Source organism: Myotis nattereri, assembly GCF_964212035.1.
Source record: "Myotis nattereri genome assembly, chromosome: 9".
NCBI lineage: Eukaryota > Metazoa > Chordata > Mammalia > Chiroptera > Vespertilionidae > Myotis > Myotis nattereri.
The window spans coordinates 60,443,020-60,464,027 of record NC_138084.1 but is presented as its reverse complement, the minus strand read 5'-3'; the positions used below and the strand labels follow the sequence as shown (position 1 = coordinate 60,464,027).

The following is a 21,008-nucleotide window of genomic DNA, read 5'->3' as shown; positions in this document are numbered from 1 at the left end:
AGGAGTAGTGAGATCCCAAACTGACGCCCTGCCTTTGAGGGCAGAGGTGAATGGCACAAAAGAAAGGGATAGTTAAGGGAGCCATTTTTCCTACTATAGAAATCAGATCAAATAATCTGATGTGTGCCAAGGTATTCAGGAGGAAAAAGAAAGCAGCTTCAACTCCTAGATTTGCCACGTACTTGCTGTCTGATCAAGGATGTGTCACTGGAAATCTGAGCTTCCGTTTCTTCACTTACCGATTAAGGCTAACACTGCCTGCCTCACCGGGTTGTTCTGAGCATTACATGTGATAATATATGTAACGGCGCCTGCCACTTCATGGGTGCTTAGCATTAAGATAGCTGTCATGATCAGCCTCAGAAGTTTAAGGTGTCACACCAGAGTGTATGTAATGTTGTTGTTGTTTTAAATAGACTTTAATTTTTAGAGCCATGTCATAGTTACAGAAAAATTGAGCAGTTGGCACAGAGTTCCTATATACCTCCACTCCTGCACTCATTTCCCCCTATTATTAACATCTTATATTGGTGATACATTTGTTACAATTAATGAACCTATATTGATACATTAATATTCATTAAAATTTCCTTAATTTTTACCTCCTGTCTTTTTTCTGTTCTAGGATTCCATCCAGGATACCACATTATATTTAACTGTGTGGATGAAAAAGGGATCACACACTAAACCTGACAAGCTCAGGGGAGGCCTGCATGGTGGGCCTTACAAACTAACAGACTGAAAGTAACCACATAAGATGATCTGAACATAAAAATTTGCAACTAATAGCAAGTCATGGCAGATAGTCCTCGGTAGGTATCTTCCTTGACGAAGGTCAATCTTTACCTTAAGTGAGCATGTTTATTGTCTTTTTGCATCTAAGATAACATACCTTTGGAATGTCAGAGTCATCCCTTTTTTCCAGGCCCCCCAGGTCACCGTCTCCTAGAGCAAGAGACCACAGAAACCCTCACTGTTATCTTACTGCCCAAATACCATCTCTGTGCTATAACTGTTCACTGTTAACTACCCTTTACTCACCAATGTAAAACAAACACATGTGTCTTTGGTTTACTTTTTATCCAACCTCAGAGATTTTCCTGCTTTGCTCTCTCCCACCTTTCTAATCTACCACCAATTGGTTTCATGTAACCTGGCTTATGTCTTCTCCTTTGATTCTAGTGTATAAAATAAGCTGTAAATTACATAAATGTCTAATCACTATGTTGTACACCTGAAACTAACATAATAGTGTATGTCAACTGTACGTGAAAAATTTTTAAGTTATTAAAAAGATGAAAATAAAAAAAACAATTAAAATAATAAGTTGCAAAACTGCCATTCTCAGGAGCTTTTTCTCAATGTATTGAGATGTTGCTTCCCAGAAATTGTCATTAGTTTGGCTCAAATAAACTGTTATAAGACTTTTTCTTAGGCTGGACATTCTTGTGTGGACAGTTGTCATGTCTCCTTAGCAGCTCTTGGCTGTGACAGTTTCTTAGACTTCCCTTGTTTTGATATTGCTTTTTTACAATCATCGTAAGGTACATCCGGGGATAAAATAGTCCTCCCTGCCCCCACACCTTACTCCAGTGTCGTTTGTTTGAAGGAGGCCAAGGCAGTAGTGGGCCTCAAAGCTACTGCCCCAGAACTGTTTCGTTTGTTTGAGACCTTTGACTTTTGACCCTGGAATATGTGACCTTTTGCAACCAAAATAGTCTAAGTCAAAATAATTGAGCTCACTACACTGTCTGTTCTGTTTATATAGTCATTCATTCATTTATTCAAGTAATATTTGCTGAGCAACTATTATGTATCTGCAGCAGTGAACAAAACAGGTCAGGCATCTTGCTGTGACTGGAGCCAAATTCCAGTCAAAGAGGCAGATATTATTAAAATTAACAGAGCAATTAAATGTTTATGTAGTGTGATAAGTGCTACAAAGGAGAACAATAGAGATAGGCAATAACAAGAAGAGGGACCCACTTTAGAGAAGGCATTCTAGGAAGCTCATAGCTGAAATGCAAAAGGTAGGAAATGGTATGAGGGTGCTGGAGAGGAAGAGCATCCCTGGCACAGAAAGCAGAACACACAAAGGCCCCGAGGTGAGAAAGAACTAGTAGGGCATGAGAACTGATATAAGCTAGAGCAGAGTCGAAGTTGGAGAGGTGGGCCTGGACCAAATCAGAATGGGCCTATGGACCAGGCTAAGGAGTTTGAATATTATTAAAAGTGAAATGAAAACATTGATAAGAATAAAGCCAGAGTCCAAAACAGGGTTATTAAGTCTGAAGCCCGTGATCTTTCTGCAGTGTTATAGTGTCCACCCTAAATCCGTAATTCTAAAATTAAAATGGGTTAGATGGGTGGGGGGCTGTCCAGAATGGGTAGGCAGGTGGATTAGAAACAGCTGCTCTAGATAGTAGAAAAGGAATGGTCAGTGAGGGGATTATTGACTTAGTGAATGAGATAAATAAGCTAAAAATAAGTTGACTAATGTTTGTGCATTTCCTTTTTATTTTTATATTTCTGGTGTCAGCAACTGGGGAATTTGGGTTTTTTTCAGAAAGGAAAAAGAAAATGAAATTGAAATGGAAAAACATTGCAGGGCATTTGCCAGGAAGTGATGTGTCAGATGTGGAAGAACACTGCTGCAGCTGTGTGGGCTGGGTGGAAGGAGCAAGAGTGACAGGGAGAGGCTGGTTAGGGGGCTGCAGCAGTGGTCCATCCTGCTTGAGCAGGATTTATGGTCTGCAGCCTCACAAGAAGCAACTTTGAATTTATTGCATAAAGATGTTTTTCAGTTCCGTGAAGATGGACGACATCATCTATGGAGAGGGGTATAACAAATTACCACACATTTGGTGGCATACTTTTATTCTCTCTAAACTCAGGAAGTCTGAAATCAGTTTCACTGGAGTACAATCAAGATGTCAGAGAGCCATGCTCCCTCCTATGGTGAAAAATTTGTTCCCTTGCCTTTTCCAGCATTTAAGGCAGCATTCCTTGGCTTGTAGCCCCTTTCTCCATCCCAAAAGCCAGCAGCGAAGAATTTTGCGTCACAATGCCTTCCTCTGTAATCAGATCTCTCTCTGCCTTTCGTTTAGAAGGACACTTGTGATTACACTTACAGCCAATGTGGGTAATCCAGTATCCACTTCTCATACTAACACATTGCAGACCAGTAGTTTTATTGCTAGCTTTACCCAGTGTCCAGATAAGTTTCTATTGAATGAGTACAAAAAAGTTTTACATAAATGTTAAAGGCACACTTTAAAATCAAATACCCATTGTATTTTGAAGTTATTTATTACATGTTCTTAAAAGCTAATATCTTTTTAAAGAAATTAAAACAGAAAACACGGTAATTCTTGTGATCCGTCTGCAATGTGTTAAGATCTTTAACTTGCTCAAAACTGCAAAGTCCTTTTTTTTTTCCCATATAAAGTAACATTCACAGGTTTGGGAATAAGACAAAAATCTTTGGGGACATTATTTAGTCTACCCCAGAGAGCATAAGAGAGAAAAGGTGCTAGTGTCAGACCCTGAGGCATGCTGACACTGAAGTCCGAGAAAGGACAGGTAACTAGCAAAAGAGACTGAGACGGAATAGCAGTTGAGGAAGATGGAAGGCTGGCGGTGATTCATGTTGGAGAACCAAGAAACTAGAGGATGTTTAGAAGGAAGGAGCTCTCAGTTGTTGCTGAGAGGTTGAGTAAGATAAAGATGGGCAAGAAAGCAGTAGAAATGGCATAATGGTTATTGATTTTGACAACAGCAGATTGGGATGTGGGAAAGAGAGGATTGGGCACCCTGGATTGGAAGCCATTGGAGTGGGTTGAGGAATGCATGGGGTGAGGTGGTGCAGGCAGCCAGCATGGACAGTGCTTTAAGTTCTACTACCAAGGGAACAGAGAAACTGGGCTGGAGGGGTTTATGGAGTTAAGGACAAGGGCTCTTGTTTTGCTTTCTTTTGTTGTTGTTAATCCTCACCCCTGGATATTTTTCCATTGATTTTTAGAGAGAGTGGAAGGGAAGGGGAGAGACAGAGAGAGAGAAACATTGATGGGAGAAAGACACATCGGATTGGTTGCCTCCCACATGCATGCCCGGGGCTGGGGATGGAGCCTGCAGCTGAGTTACTTGCCCTTGACTGAAAGCAAACCTGGGACCCTTTGGTTCAAGGGCCAACGCTCTATCCACTGAGCCAAACTGGCTCAGGCAATTTTGCTTTCTATTGTTAATGGTGGGTATTGATGATGACTGCATGCAGGAGGAAAAACGGGTAACTGAGGGAATGAGTCCTTGAGAAAGCAAGAAGGGATGAGGTCCAGAGCCGAGGAGGGACTTAGCCCTGCCAGGAGCAGGAACAGTTCCTCTATTGTAACTGGAGGAAAAGATGTGTGTGATGTGGTTGATTTTTCTCAAAGGAGTGAGGCTGAGGATGAAGAAGTGTGGTAACGTTTGAGGAAACAATGGTTGGGGAGTGCCATATTACTTGTGGAGATAAATTGGTGTTTCATTTCCTTTAGCACGTATAACTGGGATAGCTGCTGAATATCTAAAATATATTCTCCTTTAACTACTCCCCATCCCAGGTTTAATGATAGGTAACTTTTAGTTAAAAGACAAACAAACATGCAAATAGCCATCTTATGTGAAACTTTATTAAAAAGAGAAATGGTATAATCAAACTACTGTGTGGTTTCATGTTCATTAAAAAAAAATAAACTAAGAGAAAAGGGAAAAAACTTACAACTATATAATTTGTCGTCTAAGTGAGTTATAAATAAGACATTTCTCATAATCATTATGATGAAATGATGCAGTCTACACATGTATGAAAACTGTAGAGCACCTATTACAAAATCACATTATCCGTGGTTAGCAGGGTGGAGTTCAAACCCCTGCTTGATAGGGCATTCAACCAAACAAGGAACAGAACTATTAGCATTCACATCCTGTCTTAGGTAAAGCTAGCTTCTACCAAATCCCGTTTCCCCTCACCAAGATGAAGACAGAAAGTATGAAAGTTCCCTCCACCAGTATTTATTAAATCCTACTCATTCATCAGGACATCCAAGTGATCCATGGCTAGGGCAGATGTTCTACTGTCACTAGTCTGGCATCGGCATTGGCATCACAGAGCAGCTTGCCCTGAACTAAGGGCAATTTCTCAGTCTAGTTGTAATAAACAATATTGCTTTTATTAATCTTACACCTAACCTTTATGCATACAAAGAGTATGGATTGCCTCAGAGTGGATTGAGTTTAGTTATTCAATATGTTATTTTTGCATTTGAGCCTTTGAAAGCTGATTTAATGGTGTAAATAATTGCCACCGGGACTCTCTTTTTCTAGCCTTTCCTTTTTTTTCCCCCCTCTCTCACAAGGAGCTATGTCTTTAAGAGGCATAGAATCACGGATTTTATGAGGTTCCCTTCTCCTCCCAACCAGTCAGCTGCATCACTGAGTTCTTCCTGGTGTTCCTGACATGGTGAGACTGTTTTTATTTCCTAGAAGATGGAGACTTGGAAAGAACCCCGAAGTGAATAAAAAATCAGACTCAAGACTCAAGCCCAGACTCGCCTCCTGCAAAGTTTCCTTCCATCTTAGATGCTCTCTCAAAACTCTCGGAGAGCCCTGACTCACCATGCGAGAACCTAACCCCCTGTTTCAGATTCCAGCCCTCCACTTTCTGAAACACAGATTCAAGTTCTCTAGTTGATTCTTGAAAATACAAACATTGCCATAGAAACAGACGGTAAAAACTAATAACATAAAGTGAGTCATACACATTCAAGTATCTCTATCAGTTTGCATAAAAATAGCACCAATATTTTAAAAATGCGTATAACTTTGCCTTCTGTAACAAATAGTGTGCCAGCTGTTTATATTCAAGTGGAAAAGGCCGGGAGAGCTGGCTAACGCTCTAAAATATTCACTTGGTCAGATTCTATCAGCAGATACTGACACTGACATTTCCATGAACTCCTGAGAAAGGTCTGTTCCCTGGAACAGCGAAAGGAAGCATCTTGTTTAACGGGGTTGAGAAACCAGTGCTGTTCCAGTTAGATGTCGGAGGCAGGATAACTTTCCAGAAGCTGTCCATCTGAGAACTTTGACGGTTAGCTAAGGAAGCACTCACTGTCTAATCTAAGTGTGAGAGCTGGAAACAAAAGACATCTTTCAAAGGGAATCCACACTTCAGCAAATGTATTCTGAGAGCAGGCCTGTCAGTCACGCCCATTCTCCTCTCTCTGTATTTCATACCTGAGGATTACGCACAGCCCATTTAAAAACAAATAACTAAAAGCAAATTGCTTTGACTGTGTTCCCGAGGATCAGCGCCCATCCAGGGTACAGTGTGGACCTTCCTTGGTGAACCATGCCTTGTCCAGTTCCCCTGCGGAGCAAGAGCAGCCGCTCACAGGGCGTCGGTGGGGAGCGCGCAGGACTGCACCGCCTGGTAGGCCACCTGCTTCCGTGCAGAGCGCAGTCTGAGGGACAGGGTCATGGTGACGATCAGGAGGAGGAGTCCGATGATGAACAGGATGACCAAGGCTGCTTTAGCTCCTCTGGGACTCAGATTCTTGCCAAAGAAATAGAGTTGCTCCTTGACAGGCTCTTCTGTGAAAAAGAAAAGTGAGGTGTCAGGCCTCTGCCTTTCCGTGGAGCGTGAGACTGACCATTCCCACGCAGGGGTCAGCGAGGGGTCCTTACCGTGGGAGGGCGCGGTGGTGGCTGGATGGGAGGCTCCTCCAGAAGGAGGCTTGGTGGAGTAAGGAATCCTGTTGTCTGGACAAAGAAGGCAAGTTGATTGTTTTATAAACAATAGAAGTAGGTTCTTTTCATGACATGAGTTGTTTCAAGAGTTATTTCCTTTCACCAAATAGAACTTTTCCCCGTCAGTTATCTGTAAGTCTTTCTTGGATTCTCAGTGTTATTCTTCCTTCCACTATACATGTTGTTCCAACCCAGTCACCTTTCAGGCTTCTACCCATCCATTCAGACCCGTCGGAAACATGATGGACTCTGTGGAACCTTGGCTCATATCCCCATTGTTGACCCTTGCTTCCTACTGCTGTCACTGAGCCCTGTACTCTGCACTCTGTTTTGGCATGTTGCAGATTCTATTATGGTTACTATTTACATGTCTGTCTCTCTTGCTTAACTCTGTGGTCCTTGGGGGTCTTATGCCTCCTGTCTTCAGGGTCTACAGAAAGCCTATCCCCTGGCATCACTGACAGACAACAGCATACCTATGTTCCGAAGGACTGTGTAGGTTGTTTCCATGCCAGCATGGATGTGATCGGATACATGACAGTGTATCAGCCATGTCCCTGGGTGATCTGCAAACAGTTCGATGGTTTGGAATGTCCCAGGAAAGAGGTCATACACATCTTCTCGGTAAGATTTATCTATCTGCAGAAAGAAGGAAATGATAAAGGTAAGAGCAGAAATCAATAAAATCAAGAATAGAAATATAATAGAGATAAAGGAACCAAAAGCTGGTTCTCTGAACAGATCAATAAAATTGATAAACTTGTGGTGACCAGCCTCCACAATGGCCTCCAATAATCCCCACCTCCTGGTAGTCATAACCTTTGTAGTCCCCTCCTACATTGCATGAGAGTTGGTCTATGAAACCAATAGCCTATGGCAGAGGTGATGGCATTCTACTTCCAAGAATAGGTTATAAAAAACAGCGGCTTCTGCCTTATACCCTCTCTCTTGCTTTCTCCTCTTAGATCGCTCATTCTTGGGGAAGCCAGCTCCCATGCCATACCCACATGGTGAGGGACTGAAGCCTGCAGTCAACAGCCCTGTGAGTGAGCTTGGACGTGGATCCTCCAGCTCCAGTCAAGCCAGATGACTGCAGTTCCAGCTGACGTCTGGTTGCAGTCTCATGAAAGGTGCTAAATCAGAACCAACTAGCTAAACTGTTCCCAGATTCCTGACCCTGAGAAATTGAGATGAGCAATTATTGTTTTAGGTCACTAAGTTTGGGAGTCATTTGTTATGTAGCAATAGATAACTAATACAAACTTCTAGACAAACTGACCAAGGAGGAAAAAGCAGAAGAAGGAAGACACAAATTGCAAATATCAGGAAGGAAAGAGGGGACATTACTGAGTTTTATAAACATTAAAAAGGATAATAAAGGAATATTGTGAACAACTGGTCATTAATTCTACAACTTAGATGGTATGGACAAAGCCCTTACGGTAAAAGCTGATAATTATCACTATTCAGATTACCTATTAAAGAAACTGAAATTATATTGATACCTTCCATCAAATAAACTCCACATCCATAGGCCTTCATTGGCAAATTTTACCAAATTTTAGAGAAGAAATGATACCAATTCTAAACATAGCTTCCAGAAAATAGAAGAGGAGGGAACACTTTAAACTCATTTTATGAGGCCAGCATTACCCTGATACCAAAACCAAGACAAATAGTTTACATGAAAATAAAGCTACTACCAATATTCTTCGTGAACATAGATGCAAAAACTCTCATCTGAAGCTTGGAGAGGTTTTTTTGTTTGTTTTTGTGGACTTTTTAAGCACAATAAAATATATGTACATATTAAGAAATGTCTACCAGGGGCAGGCTATAACCACATTATTCTGTTCTATTCTCTAATATTGACACCACCACCACCCCCCAAGCTTTATTGCCAAATAAACCTCTTACTTTATAGTGGAAATGCATTGAATTTATTAGTTCAGAATGTCTCCTCCCCCAAAGCATTTTCCTTATACTTACTTTGAAAAGAAAGCTCTCAGCATGATAATGGATGGTATGTATATCCACTTCACTTCCCATTCCTAACAAATACCAGTTTGTCATTGTATCTTCATTCATGATGAGGCCATGGAGATTCCCAAAAATCTTTCCATTAATAGCTACGATGGTGAAGAGAAAATAGCTTCTGATTAGTGAGGAGACCCTCATTCCTTAATCTGGTTCAAGCCAACCTCTAAGTCACCAATGTTCTCATCTGCCTGATTAAATGGAACAATCTCATTTGCACTTGCCAATGTCCCCACCGTTCTAGACCCAAAATTCACATTCCTAAGAAATCCTTATACAAAGATTGCTAGGAAAGAGAATAGCAGTTTGTTTTTGAAAGCTACATCTTGGGTAGCAGGGCGTGCTGTTGGTTTGTTTATTCAGTATAGTCTCTTTGTGGAGTAGATTATAGCCCCATTTGCCAGGTAGCCGGATTCATATCATTCTACAGTTGAGTGGACTAAAGCACAGAGAATCAAGTTCATATAAATCATAATTGAACCAATTAGAAGCTATTTTCTTGATATGTACTTTCTGAGAACTACCTTGGGGCAAGTTTCTAAGCCTGGCTGACTCTCTAAACAGCTTCACACCAGCAGAGCCCATGACCTCATAGGGACCAAAGCAAGCTCAAGGTGGGTTGATGTGATGTGGGACTCTTCTTTACTCTCTGCTATGTTTTTATTCTGTGCATCAGATGAATTAATCCATTAAAAATAGAGAGCATACCAAGAAACTTTTGGGAGAAGGAAGCAAAATGGGTAGGGGAAAGGGTAGCTGAGTCAAAAATCAGGCTAATTCTGATCTACGTTGGCAATTAACCAGCTTTGTGACCTTTGTGGTATACTCTTTAGGTATACCTTTGGTCAAAAGTAGATCTTGCTGAGAGAGTACAGATGTGTCAATGAAACCCATTACTCCTGCTTAAAAATAAAACTACTCTAAATTACGTAGAATTAAATAATATAGACACATTAAAACAGAAATTTGGTGATGGTATTTTATGTCCCAGAAACAGTTCAACCAGGTCCTTAAATTTGATCAATTAAAAGTTATGGCCGAAACCGGTTTGGCTCAGCGGATAGAGCGTCGGCCTGTGGACTGAAGGGTCCCAGGTTCGATTCTGGTCAGGGGCATGTGCCTGGGTTGCGGGCACATCCCCAGTGGGAGATGTGCAGGAGGCGGCTGATCGATGTTTCTCTCTCATCGATGTTTCTAACTCTCTGTCTCTCTCCCTTCCTCTCTGTAAAAAATCAATAAAATATATTTTAAAAAAAAGTTATGATGTATTCTTATAGAAATATACGATTAAGTGCTGATTCACTTTTAAATAATTATTTCATAGTCTTAAAATTTAGGGATCCCAGCATCCAGAGGTAGAGCTCCCTAAAACAGTTGGTCCACAGCCTGGCTGGGCCTTGCTGGCAGCCATCCAGTGACTTGACTGGTTCCCTGTGAAGGAAAGCTTTAGAGGACTTGCTTCCATCCAGGAGCCCCTGGGGGTGGGGAAGGGCTCAGAGAAGGAGGCTGGGGACCTCCTACAGTTACAGGAATTTCTATGAGCTTATCTCACCAAAGGTCTTCTTTTTTAATCTCTGATATACCATGCATTCTGTTGCTCTCCTCAAAATCATCAGTGCGCTTAAAATCTCGTGGATCTTTATTGAGATACTTCTTAATATTGTCGTCCAGATACCAAGATTCATTCTCATCAAATATCAAAAACAAGAGAGCAAATTCATAATCAACATCGCTTCTTCTTCCTTTTTCATTCAACACGCCTTCTCTGCATATAATCAGAGGGCCCATCAAACCACTATATGTATCCTGAAAGAAAATAAAACTGAGTAGAAGAGCCTTTAAATAATTTAATGATACCGATTAAGTGCTTGTAACAAAGTCATTTTCTTACAAGAAAGTTATTTCTCTATTTCTGTTAACAGTGCTATGATATTACCTGTCATTTAGATCAGATAACTTTATTTCAGTGTTTAACTCCTCTTTCTTCCTCAGATGGTCCAGTTTCATTTGCCGTCAAACCTGACATTTCTTTTCCCTCACCATGCCTCTCCATTCTGCGACTTCCTTTCCATTCCATCTGCCATCCTTCTAGTGTAGGACCTTAATACCTCACCCTGGGCTAGAAATCGGCCCCTCTCTGGTCTCTGGCTCACTCACCTCCAGCCCACCCTGCGGACTGCCATCAGATTAATCTCATCATTCCCATATCTAGAAGTCCTCAGTGAATCTCCAAGACCTACTGAATAGAATGTTAATCCTCCACAGGTCCTTGAACCCATCAGGATTCTCTAGCTTACGCTCCTCCACTGCTTTCTTTTCCTATTACCCATTTGGCCAAATGGGACTCTCAGCATTTCCCAAACACACTGGCTTTCCTGTTTTCAGCTTTCCTCACAATGCTCTCTCTTCCTAGACTCTCTTTCCCCTACACTCCTATAGAATGCAACAGATTCAGAATTTTGTTATAATTATGGGAGTGCATATGTATTATGTTCCTCAAAGAGTTTAAGTCCTTCAAGACAAGAATGTTTGCATAGCTCATAGTACAAGTGCTCAATAAATATTTTGGGGGATGTACAAAGAAATAAATGAATAAGTGTACATTTCCCATAATTCCAAAATATAAGTTTAATTTTTGAATTGTCTTGAATGTCACCCTGTAACTCCTGCACTGTCCAGTACAACTCAAGGACAATAATGCAACCATCTAATATTTAAGAGGAAGGTTAAGAGAATCTTTTACTTTTTAAACAATGGGCACTACTTAAATTTTATATCATACTAGAGGCCCAGAGCACGAAACTCCTACAGGTGTAGGGTCCCTAGGCCTGGCAGATAGGGGCCTTCCGGCTGCTGGTGGGGGCCTCCCTTTATTCTGTGCCATCCCCTGGTGGTCAGCACATGTCATAGCGAGCGAGCGAACTCCTGGTCTCCCGGTCAAACTCCCGAGGGGACACTTTGCATATTAGCCTTTTATATATAGAGATGTGATTTTAGTTTGGACTTTCATTTATGACATATTATTAAAGACTAGTTGTTTTACCATATACATCTCTGACTCAATCAATAGTGAATCTTGCCTTTCATTTCTATATAAAGTTAGCCTATTTATTACTCAAATAGTTTGTAATTTCAGTTATTATGTTTGGCATGTGTTTTCTTTTCCTGAACCCCGATAGCAGTGGTGATGCCTTTTAAAATGGTAGATTCCACACATTGAAAACCATGGTATAAATTATATTTAAAATATTTTTATTTTATGGCTACCTATTTACATAAACTACCTTGTAAAATCTAAATGTGATAACTGAAACATTGGGATTTGATTTGATCTTTTCCCCCATACTTCAGATTAAGAGTCAACTAACTTATATTCTGCAAAGCACCAGGTAATAAATATTTTTAACTTTGTTGGCCATACTGTTTCTTTCACAACTACTCAATTCAATCATAGAGAATGTAAACAAATAGCCATAGTTTGAGACCCCTGCTCTCAACCATGATACCCTTCACATATACCCACCAGAATTGTGATAATTTATAGTCAACTTAAAGCCATATTACTGTGAGCACTTTGGTTGCTCTCTCCATCTTACCTTCACAAAGTTTACTGTTGAATAGTAAACCCATGGAATACAATTTGGGTCAGATGGCCCTGGACCTGACCTTCTGGGGACATTCCATATGTAAGTTTTTACTTCTCCTGAAACGAATGAGAAGAAATAGAAAGGATTTACTAGTGTTACCTCTTGTTCCAGGCGATTTAGCTGGAGAAATAATACAAACAGATCTTTATATATTTTGGTTGATGTTCCTTGCTAGGGAGAAGTACCCATTCATTAGAAATGTTCCCATTAAACTCACATCTTGATTTTCTGCAGTTTCAAAGTGGCCGATATTTCATTTCAGACTAGAGCTTCCCCTCTAGTTTGCTCTTTCTATTATCAATTAATGTTTATTTAGGAAATGAAGACTTATTTTATACTTCACTGCTTTCCCCCCTCAAATGTCATGTCTCTCTCCCACGAGCTACGCTCAAGCTCACTTGAATTACCATGGATTTCAGTCTTGGCTTCCTATGGAATAACCAGGAAGCTTTGTGAACCCTCACTGCTCAGGCCTCATCCCAAACCAATGAAATTAGAATGTGGGGGGGTCTGGGACTAGGGTATTTTTTTTTAAGCTTCTCAGGTGATTTTAATGTGCAAACAGGTGAGATCTAGTTAGAACCAGAGAGATCTAGTTCCAAATCTCAACCCCATGATTTCCTACTTACCCAACCTTTGACACACTACTTAACCTCCCTGAACTTTAGTTTCCTTACTGTAGGGAGCACTATAGGGTTAAGCTCCAACTGACCTGTTGGCAAAGCCACAAACAAGTCCCAGCTTAGAGGGCACAGCCCTCTTAGCATAGTTAGGCTTGACCTTATGACCTCCCTAGATCATATCTGGGTAGCTAATGGACTGTGGGAGGTACAGCAAGTGCTGCCAAAACAAGTGAAACTCACAAGAACATTGTAACTATGGTGACCACTACCTTGTTTACCTCTGGCTATAAAATAAAGGCTCAGCTTGCCCTCTGGATCTCGCTCTCTGTGTCCTTAGCCAGGCACAGGAGATCCACGGAGACTCAGCTTATTCTCTTTGTCTACCTTTCCTACATCCTTCACCACCGCCCTCAGGCTCACCGAACCCTTGGCTGTGCTGGCATGGCACACCTGACTTATTAAGTGGGGTAGTTATCCAGTCTTCAGACAGTTGTGAGGATGAAATGAAGTAAAATACCTAGGATAGTGCCTCACATTGAAGGCAGTCAATACATGTTAATTTCTATCTACACTAAAACAAATGTGTGCACTGCCTGTTGCTAGGCACCATATCTGTGCAACCCCCTGTGGCCAATCCAGAGCCTTGCAGAGGAGTCATAAATATACTCATGAATTAGCAAGATAATCCCATTGTAATAGTCTCAAATAAAAGCCACCTTTAAATCACTATCTCCTTTTGAACTGTGTCCCATCCCCACCACATCAGGACAAATAACCTAGAGCTGAATGTGAGCCACAAAACAAAAGTACTGCTTACATGTAACTTTGCTCCGTAAGTGCTCATACACCAGTGGGTTACCAATATGACTTTGGGTCTAATTTCCATTAAGTTTAGTATAGCCTCCATGCCTTGTTAATCACAAGATAAAAACGCTGATATTTAGCTTCCTAAATGCAAGTGGCTACTGGTGTGGTATGATTAAAGTTGGAACAATCCAGCAGAGAGCACAGCCTTAAATAAAAAGAAGCTGCTCCGTAAATGTTTTCTGAGTCATTTAATTTTGAAAGAGAAGATAGGGGCTGGCTGCTCAGTTTTCTTACGATGCTGGTCTCCTTATCTCAGGCATGCCCAGGTTACTCTTCTCCAGCTTGCCTGGACTTCCTGCCCACAGTTAGTTTCTTGCTCCTACCCTCATCTCTGGGCTCTCCCATACCTTTCCGCCTGTCAGACCCTTGTGGGGATTCTCTCTCTGATTTCTGGTTGGAAAAATGCCCCTTTGTCACTTTCTAATCATTCTTCTCCCCACTCCCATAACCTCACGTCGAGGACTCTTGGAAAGCCAGCCAGCATAGAGGAGCTGTGTCCCTTGCACGTCCTCACCATTAGGGCACAACAGCCTGCAAAAGGTCACCCCAACTTGTCCACAGCCCTACCAGAGTCCCATCAATGCCTGATTGGCACCTTTCTTTCTCCCCCTCTCCCCCTGAGATGCTTTCAACCATCAAAAATGAATAACTAAATGCCTTTTTGACCCATTTTAAAACATGTCCCTCTTCACCTAAGTAAGGCGCATTCATTATAGAAAATCTAAAAAGTACAATAAAATGTGAAGAAGTAGAAAAAAGCATCACTCTGCTACTCAAGTACCATCACGAAGATATAACCTTTATTAACATTTTGGCTTATTTCCCTCGGGCCTTCCCATTATACTTGTATTTTGCTTAATATGATACCACCAGTGTTTCCCATGTCATTCAAGCTGTCTTAAATTTCATTTAATGGCTGCATAATAGTACATTGTAAGGATATTCCAAAATTTACTTAACTGTTTTCCTATAGATAGACATTTAGGATGTTCATGAGAAGCTTTTTGAAGCTGCAAAATACAGGCTTCTGTTACTGGGGATGGGGTGGAGTGGGGTGTGGCAGAAGAATATCAGCCAATGATGATTTTCCTTTCCCCAGCTGCATACTTGTATAGGTACCTTGCTGATGTTTCTAGCGATGCATGAGATTGTTTTGTTTTCTCCTTTTTATGCGTTTTTACTTTTTTTAAAGTTCATATGACTTTTATTATAATTACTATAGTATTAAGTATTATAATATTACTACACAGAAGAGGTAAAAAGAAATATAACCCCCCTGTAATTATACAATTATACTGATGGTTGCTGTCAATTTCATAACTGAAGGTCACAGTAGCTCTTCACATTTATTACAACCACACTTCAACTGTGTAAATGTTATGGGAAGCTGCTTAAATTATGAGATTTTTCTCTCCCTTCGGGGATCTATCTATCTATCTATCTATCTATCTATCTATCTATCTATTTATTTTAGAGAGGAAGGGAGAGAGAGAAATATACATGATGAGAATCATTGAATCATTGATCAACTGCCTCCTGCATGCTCTCCACTGGGGTTGAGCCAACAATGCAGGCATGTAGCCTGACGGGGAACCAAACCATGACCAACTGATTCATAGGTTGATGCTCAACCATTGAGCAACGCCAGCCGGGTTTGGTTTATCTTTTAAAACCCAACTGGAATTCTACCTCCTATATAAAACTTTACCTAATCACTCCTTTTCCTAATTGTTTCTAAGCAATCAATCAGTCTTCATGAATTTTCCTTCTCTGGAACTTTTATAAACACACCCAGCCATGTTCTTAAAATTCTTCACTACTTAGAATTTCATCATGCGTAACCCACACTACTGCTGAAATGATCGATCTTATTTGCTTTTCTCTCCCAAACTCATTTGAAGCACCTTTAGAGAGCTATGTGGGTAAGAGGTCAGGCTCTAATAGCAAACAAACTGGGGTTCCCCTCATTGCTAATGTACGACCTGGTCAAGTTCTTTACTCCTTGTGCTTTGGGCATTTGTTAAATGGACATACTACTGTATTTCATCAATTATAGGATAAACATTTCTCACAATTTCATATAACTGAAGTCAGGATGTGTTTTCAAAATCAGTGGCATGTTAAAGTTTAATTGGCAGCATGTCTTTTTCTTTTTAAGAAACAGAATAAATAATGATGGACATTCTAGTCAATGGTACCAGATTTAATGAACTATTGTTAGTGTCTACCTCACTGGGTTATTATAAGGGTAAATTAGTGTGTGTGTTTTTAATATATAAAGCATGGCACAAGGTTAACATTCAATATGTGTTAGCTATTATCATGTCTTACTACATTTTTAGGTCCCTAATGGATCTTGGGACCTCCATAAACATTTGGTCATTGGATGAATGATGATCTCATATTGGGAGTGACTACATGATGGCTGGAATGCATTAACATTAAAATGAGATCAGAAATGATCAGAAAAGAGTTGAGTCTGGTGTCCTCATCAGGATGAGCAGACCTCTGGGGTAACTTACCTGGCTTTGTCATGGACACTTGGAGTCGCTTCCCACTCTCCGTGTTCTCCACACCATGGGCTGAGATGGAGTAGGGCCGATCTGCTTTGTTCTTAAATATGATCAGGATAGAGTCACCCACCTCGGCATGTATCATTGGTCCTAGAGGCAAAACACAGGTCTGTGTGCATTATCGTTGCTCTTTCAACACTGAAGTAATTTAAATATAGGTAGTATTTGGCAAAATAAAATAAATATTAGCTTCTTCATTAGTGTATTTCCTTTAGAGGGCCATATATATAGTATTAAATAGCATGTAGTTTTGGCAATTGGACCAATTTGGGCCCAAATCCTGCCTCCTTCACTTATTAGAGAGGCCTTATAGTCAAGGCCTGCCTGAATTTCAACGTCTTCTTCTATAAGATGGGTTTAGTGATGCTTTTATTATAGGATTAAATAAGTTACTGCATGTAAAGTGCTTATTTCAGTGCACTTAAACACAATAATAAATACTTAAATTTCTACTACTGCTTAGACATAATCTCCAGGAAAAGCCATATCCACAAAATGAAGACTTTCAGTTGTAATCTCCCTGTGTGCAACTTTTGTTAAGTCTGAAATTGCTCACTATCTGGTAAATGGATGTAATAATAATTATTATAAGTAATGATACAGTGAAGTTATATGTATAAAAGGGATTTGAAAGATAAGGACAAAATGTAAATTTATATATAGATTTATGATCAATACAGTGATTTCACTAATGCATGTCCAACGCTGTTTCTCAATATTTGGATAGCTGAGGTGCGCTCACTTCGGTCCTCATTTATACAAATTTCTGTTAGAAGCAACCAGCCTGTGTGCCAATGGAAAGCAGGGGAAGCCTGTGCCAGCATGACTATGGGATGCCAGCGCCCATGCCCGGTGCCTTTTACCTCTTAGTGCCCAGAATGTGGCCCAGGCAGTTTGCCCAGCCCCCAACCACACTGACAGAGCATTACACACACAGTGGCATTCTTGAGGCACCGCTTTGATGGGATGGAAACAGACTCCCATTTTGGAAGCACCTGAGACCAGTTCCCTATTTATTCACATTCTTGGGCATTTATTGAATTCTACATTCATAGGGAGAAATGCTCATGAAAGGAAGGTCTGACCACACCTATCCATTCATTACTGATTCAGACCATGGTTTTAATTGATTTTCTGAGAAAGACCTAAAAAAAAAAAATCTAACATTTGTTGGACTATTATTATCTTTGGAAGGAAATAGTGTGAATTAGGAAGTGTCTGAAAAAATGATAAAGCTAGAAAAGACATTTCTAGGCATGTTGTTTTTAAACAGTAAGTTTGGTATAATTACAAGTAGGGCATGAGTATGCCTAAATTAAAATCACTATTTGTATATTCATTACCACTTAAATTGCACAGGCTTGCTGCACTGGTAACAGTGAATGCTTTTGGATGTGTGGCCTGGTAGGTCACAGGGAGCAGTAATGAGCGGTACTGTGCCTGCCTTGTGCCTTTTGTAACGTCAGGAGGCAGGCCTCTCTCTGAGCTGCAGAAAAGGAGTCGATGGGCCTCCTGCTCCTCTGGCTGGAGTGCTGCAAGGACGTGCCTCTGAGGGAGTCATCGTTTGTGTCATTTTACTGAGCAGAGCCAACCCGGGGCTCTCTGAGGGGCAACCCAGCTCCCTTGGCAGGACCAGCACCTTTTCTTCAGAGCTCAGTTGACACACACAAGTCTCAAAAGAAGAAATGCTGCCACCGGGGCTGACTTCATTCAGGGCGACAAACAAGCTTGTGTGCCAATATCAATAGGTGGTGAAGGTGTGGTGTGGCTGGGTGGGGCATTTGATCATTTATTGAGCTAGCAGTCGTGGGCCCTTATTTTGATATTAAAAAGCACTACATAAAGTCATGTTATGCACATAAGTTACCATGGGCATTTAAAAATGGGAACGGGTTTCAGAAAGTCATCTAGATTAGTCCTCTACCTTGAGGTCACATCTTCACGATGGGATCAGGTTTGGGGATTCTCAGGTGGAAAAAGGAAGGAAAGGAGGGAGGTTTAACTTGTTCACAGGGTCAGGCAGCCCCAGGCATCAGCCAGGCAGAGTGGGTCTAAGAAGGCCATGACCCAAATGGAAACCAGGCCTTTCACCCTGAGCACCCCTCTCCCACAAGGGCTTCCTCTTTCGTCAGAATTATTTTTACGTGTGTTGTTATGGCCTTGTGCACGGGTAATCGAGGACCTTGAAGAAGTTATGCCAGCGCTCTGTCCATCTGACTATGCGTTGGATGGGCTGAGCACACAGCATGCTCCCTGAAAGTGGGAGGGCAGGAAGAGGTTGCACGCGGCTGAATGCAGGCAGGCTACTCTGTTCCTTCCCTCCGTTCTCAGGTGTAAATCTAAGGGACGTGTGTGTGTGTGTGCGCATGTGTGCGTGTGTGTGTGTGCATGTGTGCGTGTGTGTGAGTGTGTGCGCGCGCGCCATACCCAGCAGTTCTAAGTGCTCCTCTCGAGGTGGCCGGGCTTTGATCTCAACAAATTCTCCGTCGGTGTATTCCCTGTAAACCACCTTCTTGTACTGAGAGCCAATCCAGTTTTCAGTGTGGTTCATAAATATATCTCCATGTCTGCAAACCAGAAGCAGCAGAAATTAAAGTTGTTAGACGGTGGAAAAACCTGAGTGCTTCTGAGAGATGCGGGGCACTCTGGGGCAGTACTGCCCCAACCTCGCTGCGATTGGGATCTCCCGGGGAGCTGGCCTTTGCGCCAAGCTGTTGGGGAGTGGGGCAAGGAGTCCGCATTTGAAGGCACTCAGCGGGCACTGCTGCAAGCAGCCCAGAGCTGGCTCATGGCTCGCTCTTGGGAGCCATTGCTCTACAGCCCGGCTGGGTGCTGAGTAAGGGCTGGTCTCAGTTAGAGACGCCCAAGGGCCCCTTGGGGTTGGAATTTCCTTCTGGGTAGTAACCACCTCACACACATGCCCATGCGTGCAAACACCCACGCGCCCACATTGCTCCAGATTTCATGTTATCATTCTGTTCCTTGGTTTGCTTTCCCGCTTAGAAAGATCTCAAGAAAGTCTGTGGTTTGGGCATATGCCAATGTACAAATATAGATACAGTTGGTTCTCGTTAATCACAGTAGTTACGTTCTAGAAAGTCACCACAAACACTGAGTTAACTGACCTACGTTCCCCGGGGAAATACAGGGCTGGGTTCCACTTCACCTTTGGCCACAATATTTCCATTAACAGATCAATATAGAACCTTGCTTTACACATATTTCTGTTTAAACACATCTTAGTTAATATATACTTCTGATTCATCAACATTGAATTCACAGCTAACAGTCCTGTAAGGCAGGCCTGAATGAAGCTTGTCTAACACAAATATTTCCTCTGTAAGGCCTCTTGGGCATTCAGATACTGTTGGGGGAAATTTTAAACAGCTAAATCACCAATAAAAAGCATAAAACGGGGGGAAAAAAGTGTTGCTAAATAAACGACAAATAGAACATTGGTTTACAGCATGAGATTGGAGACAAGAAGACAGAGCGAGGCCTTGCTTGACATGAATATCAGGTGACACAAAATTATTGCTGCCTTACGCATATCTGCAAATGTTCACAAAAGCACCACAAGAATGTATTTGGGGGTCACAAATAAATTTTAGTGAACAGGCGAAGTCGTGAATGTGGAACCCACCAATAATGAAGACTGACTGTATACTTAATCTATCACCAAGCTAGACCATCACAGAAGATTTTAAAAAATCTACCAATTTTATCTCTAAACTATGGCGATACGTGAAACTGCCCACACTTCAATCTAAGCCACCGGCATTAACTGGAATTGTCCCTAACCATCCTCCTGCCGACTACACTCCTCCCATTCCTCTATGCTCTGCTCTGCTCTGCAGACAGTGATCCTAAACAATAAATTCAACCACGTCGGTCCTTGTGGGAAGCCTTTTTATGGCTTCCCACTGCCAAACTCTTTGAATTGGCTCTCATGCCACTACTTCACTCTCTGCCTCTGACAGCCTCCCAAGCCTTATTTCCCGTCACTGGCCCCCACATACTCTATGCTCAGGTCATTCTAAGCACTCACTCTTAAAAAAAAGGAAAGAAAAGTTTCTATTGAGAGAGAGAGGAAGGGAGAGGGAGAGGGAGAGAAACCTTGATTGGCTGCCTCATGCATGCCCCCTATGGAGCTCAAGCTCAAAACCGGACCCAACTGGGAATCGAACCGGCTACCTCTTGGTGCATGGGACCGTGCTCAACCAACTTAGCCACACCCATCAGGCTAAACATTCACTCTCTTGAACACCACATGCCCTCTCCACCTCCAGGCCTTCCGTGTGCTGTTCCTTGTGCCAAGAGTGCAGCTCCTACCTCTTCAATTTGTTTACTCCTCATGTTCCTGGTCAAAGATTTCTTCCTCCCAGAAGCTTTCCCCAACCACTTAACCGATTTCTGTCTTTCCCCCAGAGGGGGCTGTGTGCTCCTGTTATGAGTTCTGGCTGCACTCTGCACTT

The 21,008-nt window shown here is 41.7% G+C and overlaps 1 protein-coding gene across 1 annotated transcript in view; it reads right to left on the bottom strand.

Annotated features, from left to right (window-relative positions):
* Positions 1 to 6,427: 6,427 nt before the first annotated feature.
* Positions 6,428 to 21,008, bottom strand: part of HEPHL1 (hephaestin like 1) — a gene marked incomplete at both ends in the record, with an annotated part of 58,482 nt that continues 43,901 nt past the window's right edge. Inside the window, 8 exons of the mRNA XM_081099632.1 lie at positions 6,428 to 6,630; positions 6,724 to 6,798; positions 7,263 to 7,425; positions 8,776 to 8,915; positions 10,407 to 10,629; positions 12,420 to 12,526; positions 16,483 to 16,623; positions 18,961 to 19,100. Of these exons, the coding sequence (XP_080955758.1) occupies positions 6,428 to 6,630; positions 6,724 to 6,798; positions 7,263 to 7,425; positions 8,776 to 8,915; positions 10,407 to 10,629; positions 12,420 to 12,526; positions 16,483 to 16,623; positions 18,961 to 19,100 (1,192 nt within the window). The remainder of the gene's footprint in view (positions 6,631 to 6,723; positions 6,799 to 7,262; positions 7,426 to 8,775; positions 8,916 to 10,406; positions 10,630 to 12,419; positions 12,527 to 16,482; positions 16,624 to 18,960; positions 19,101 to 21,008) is intronic.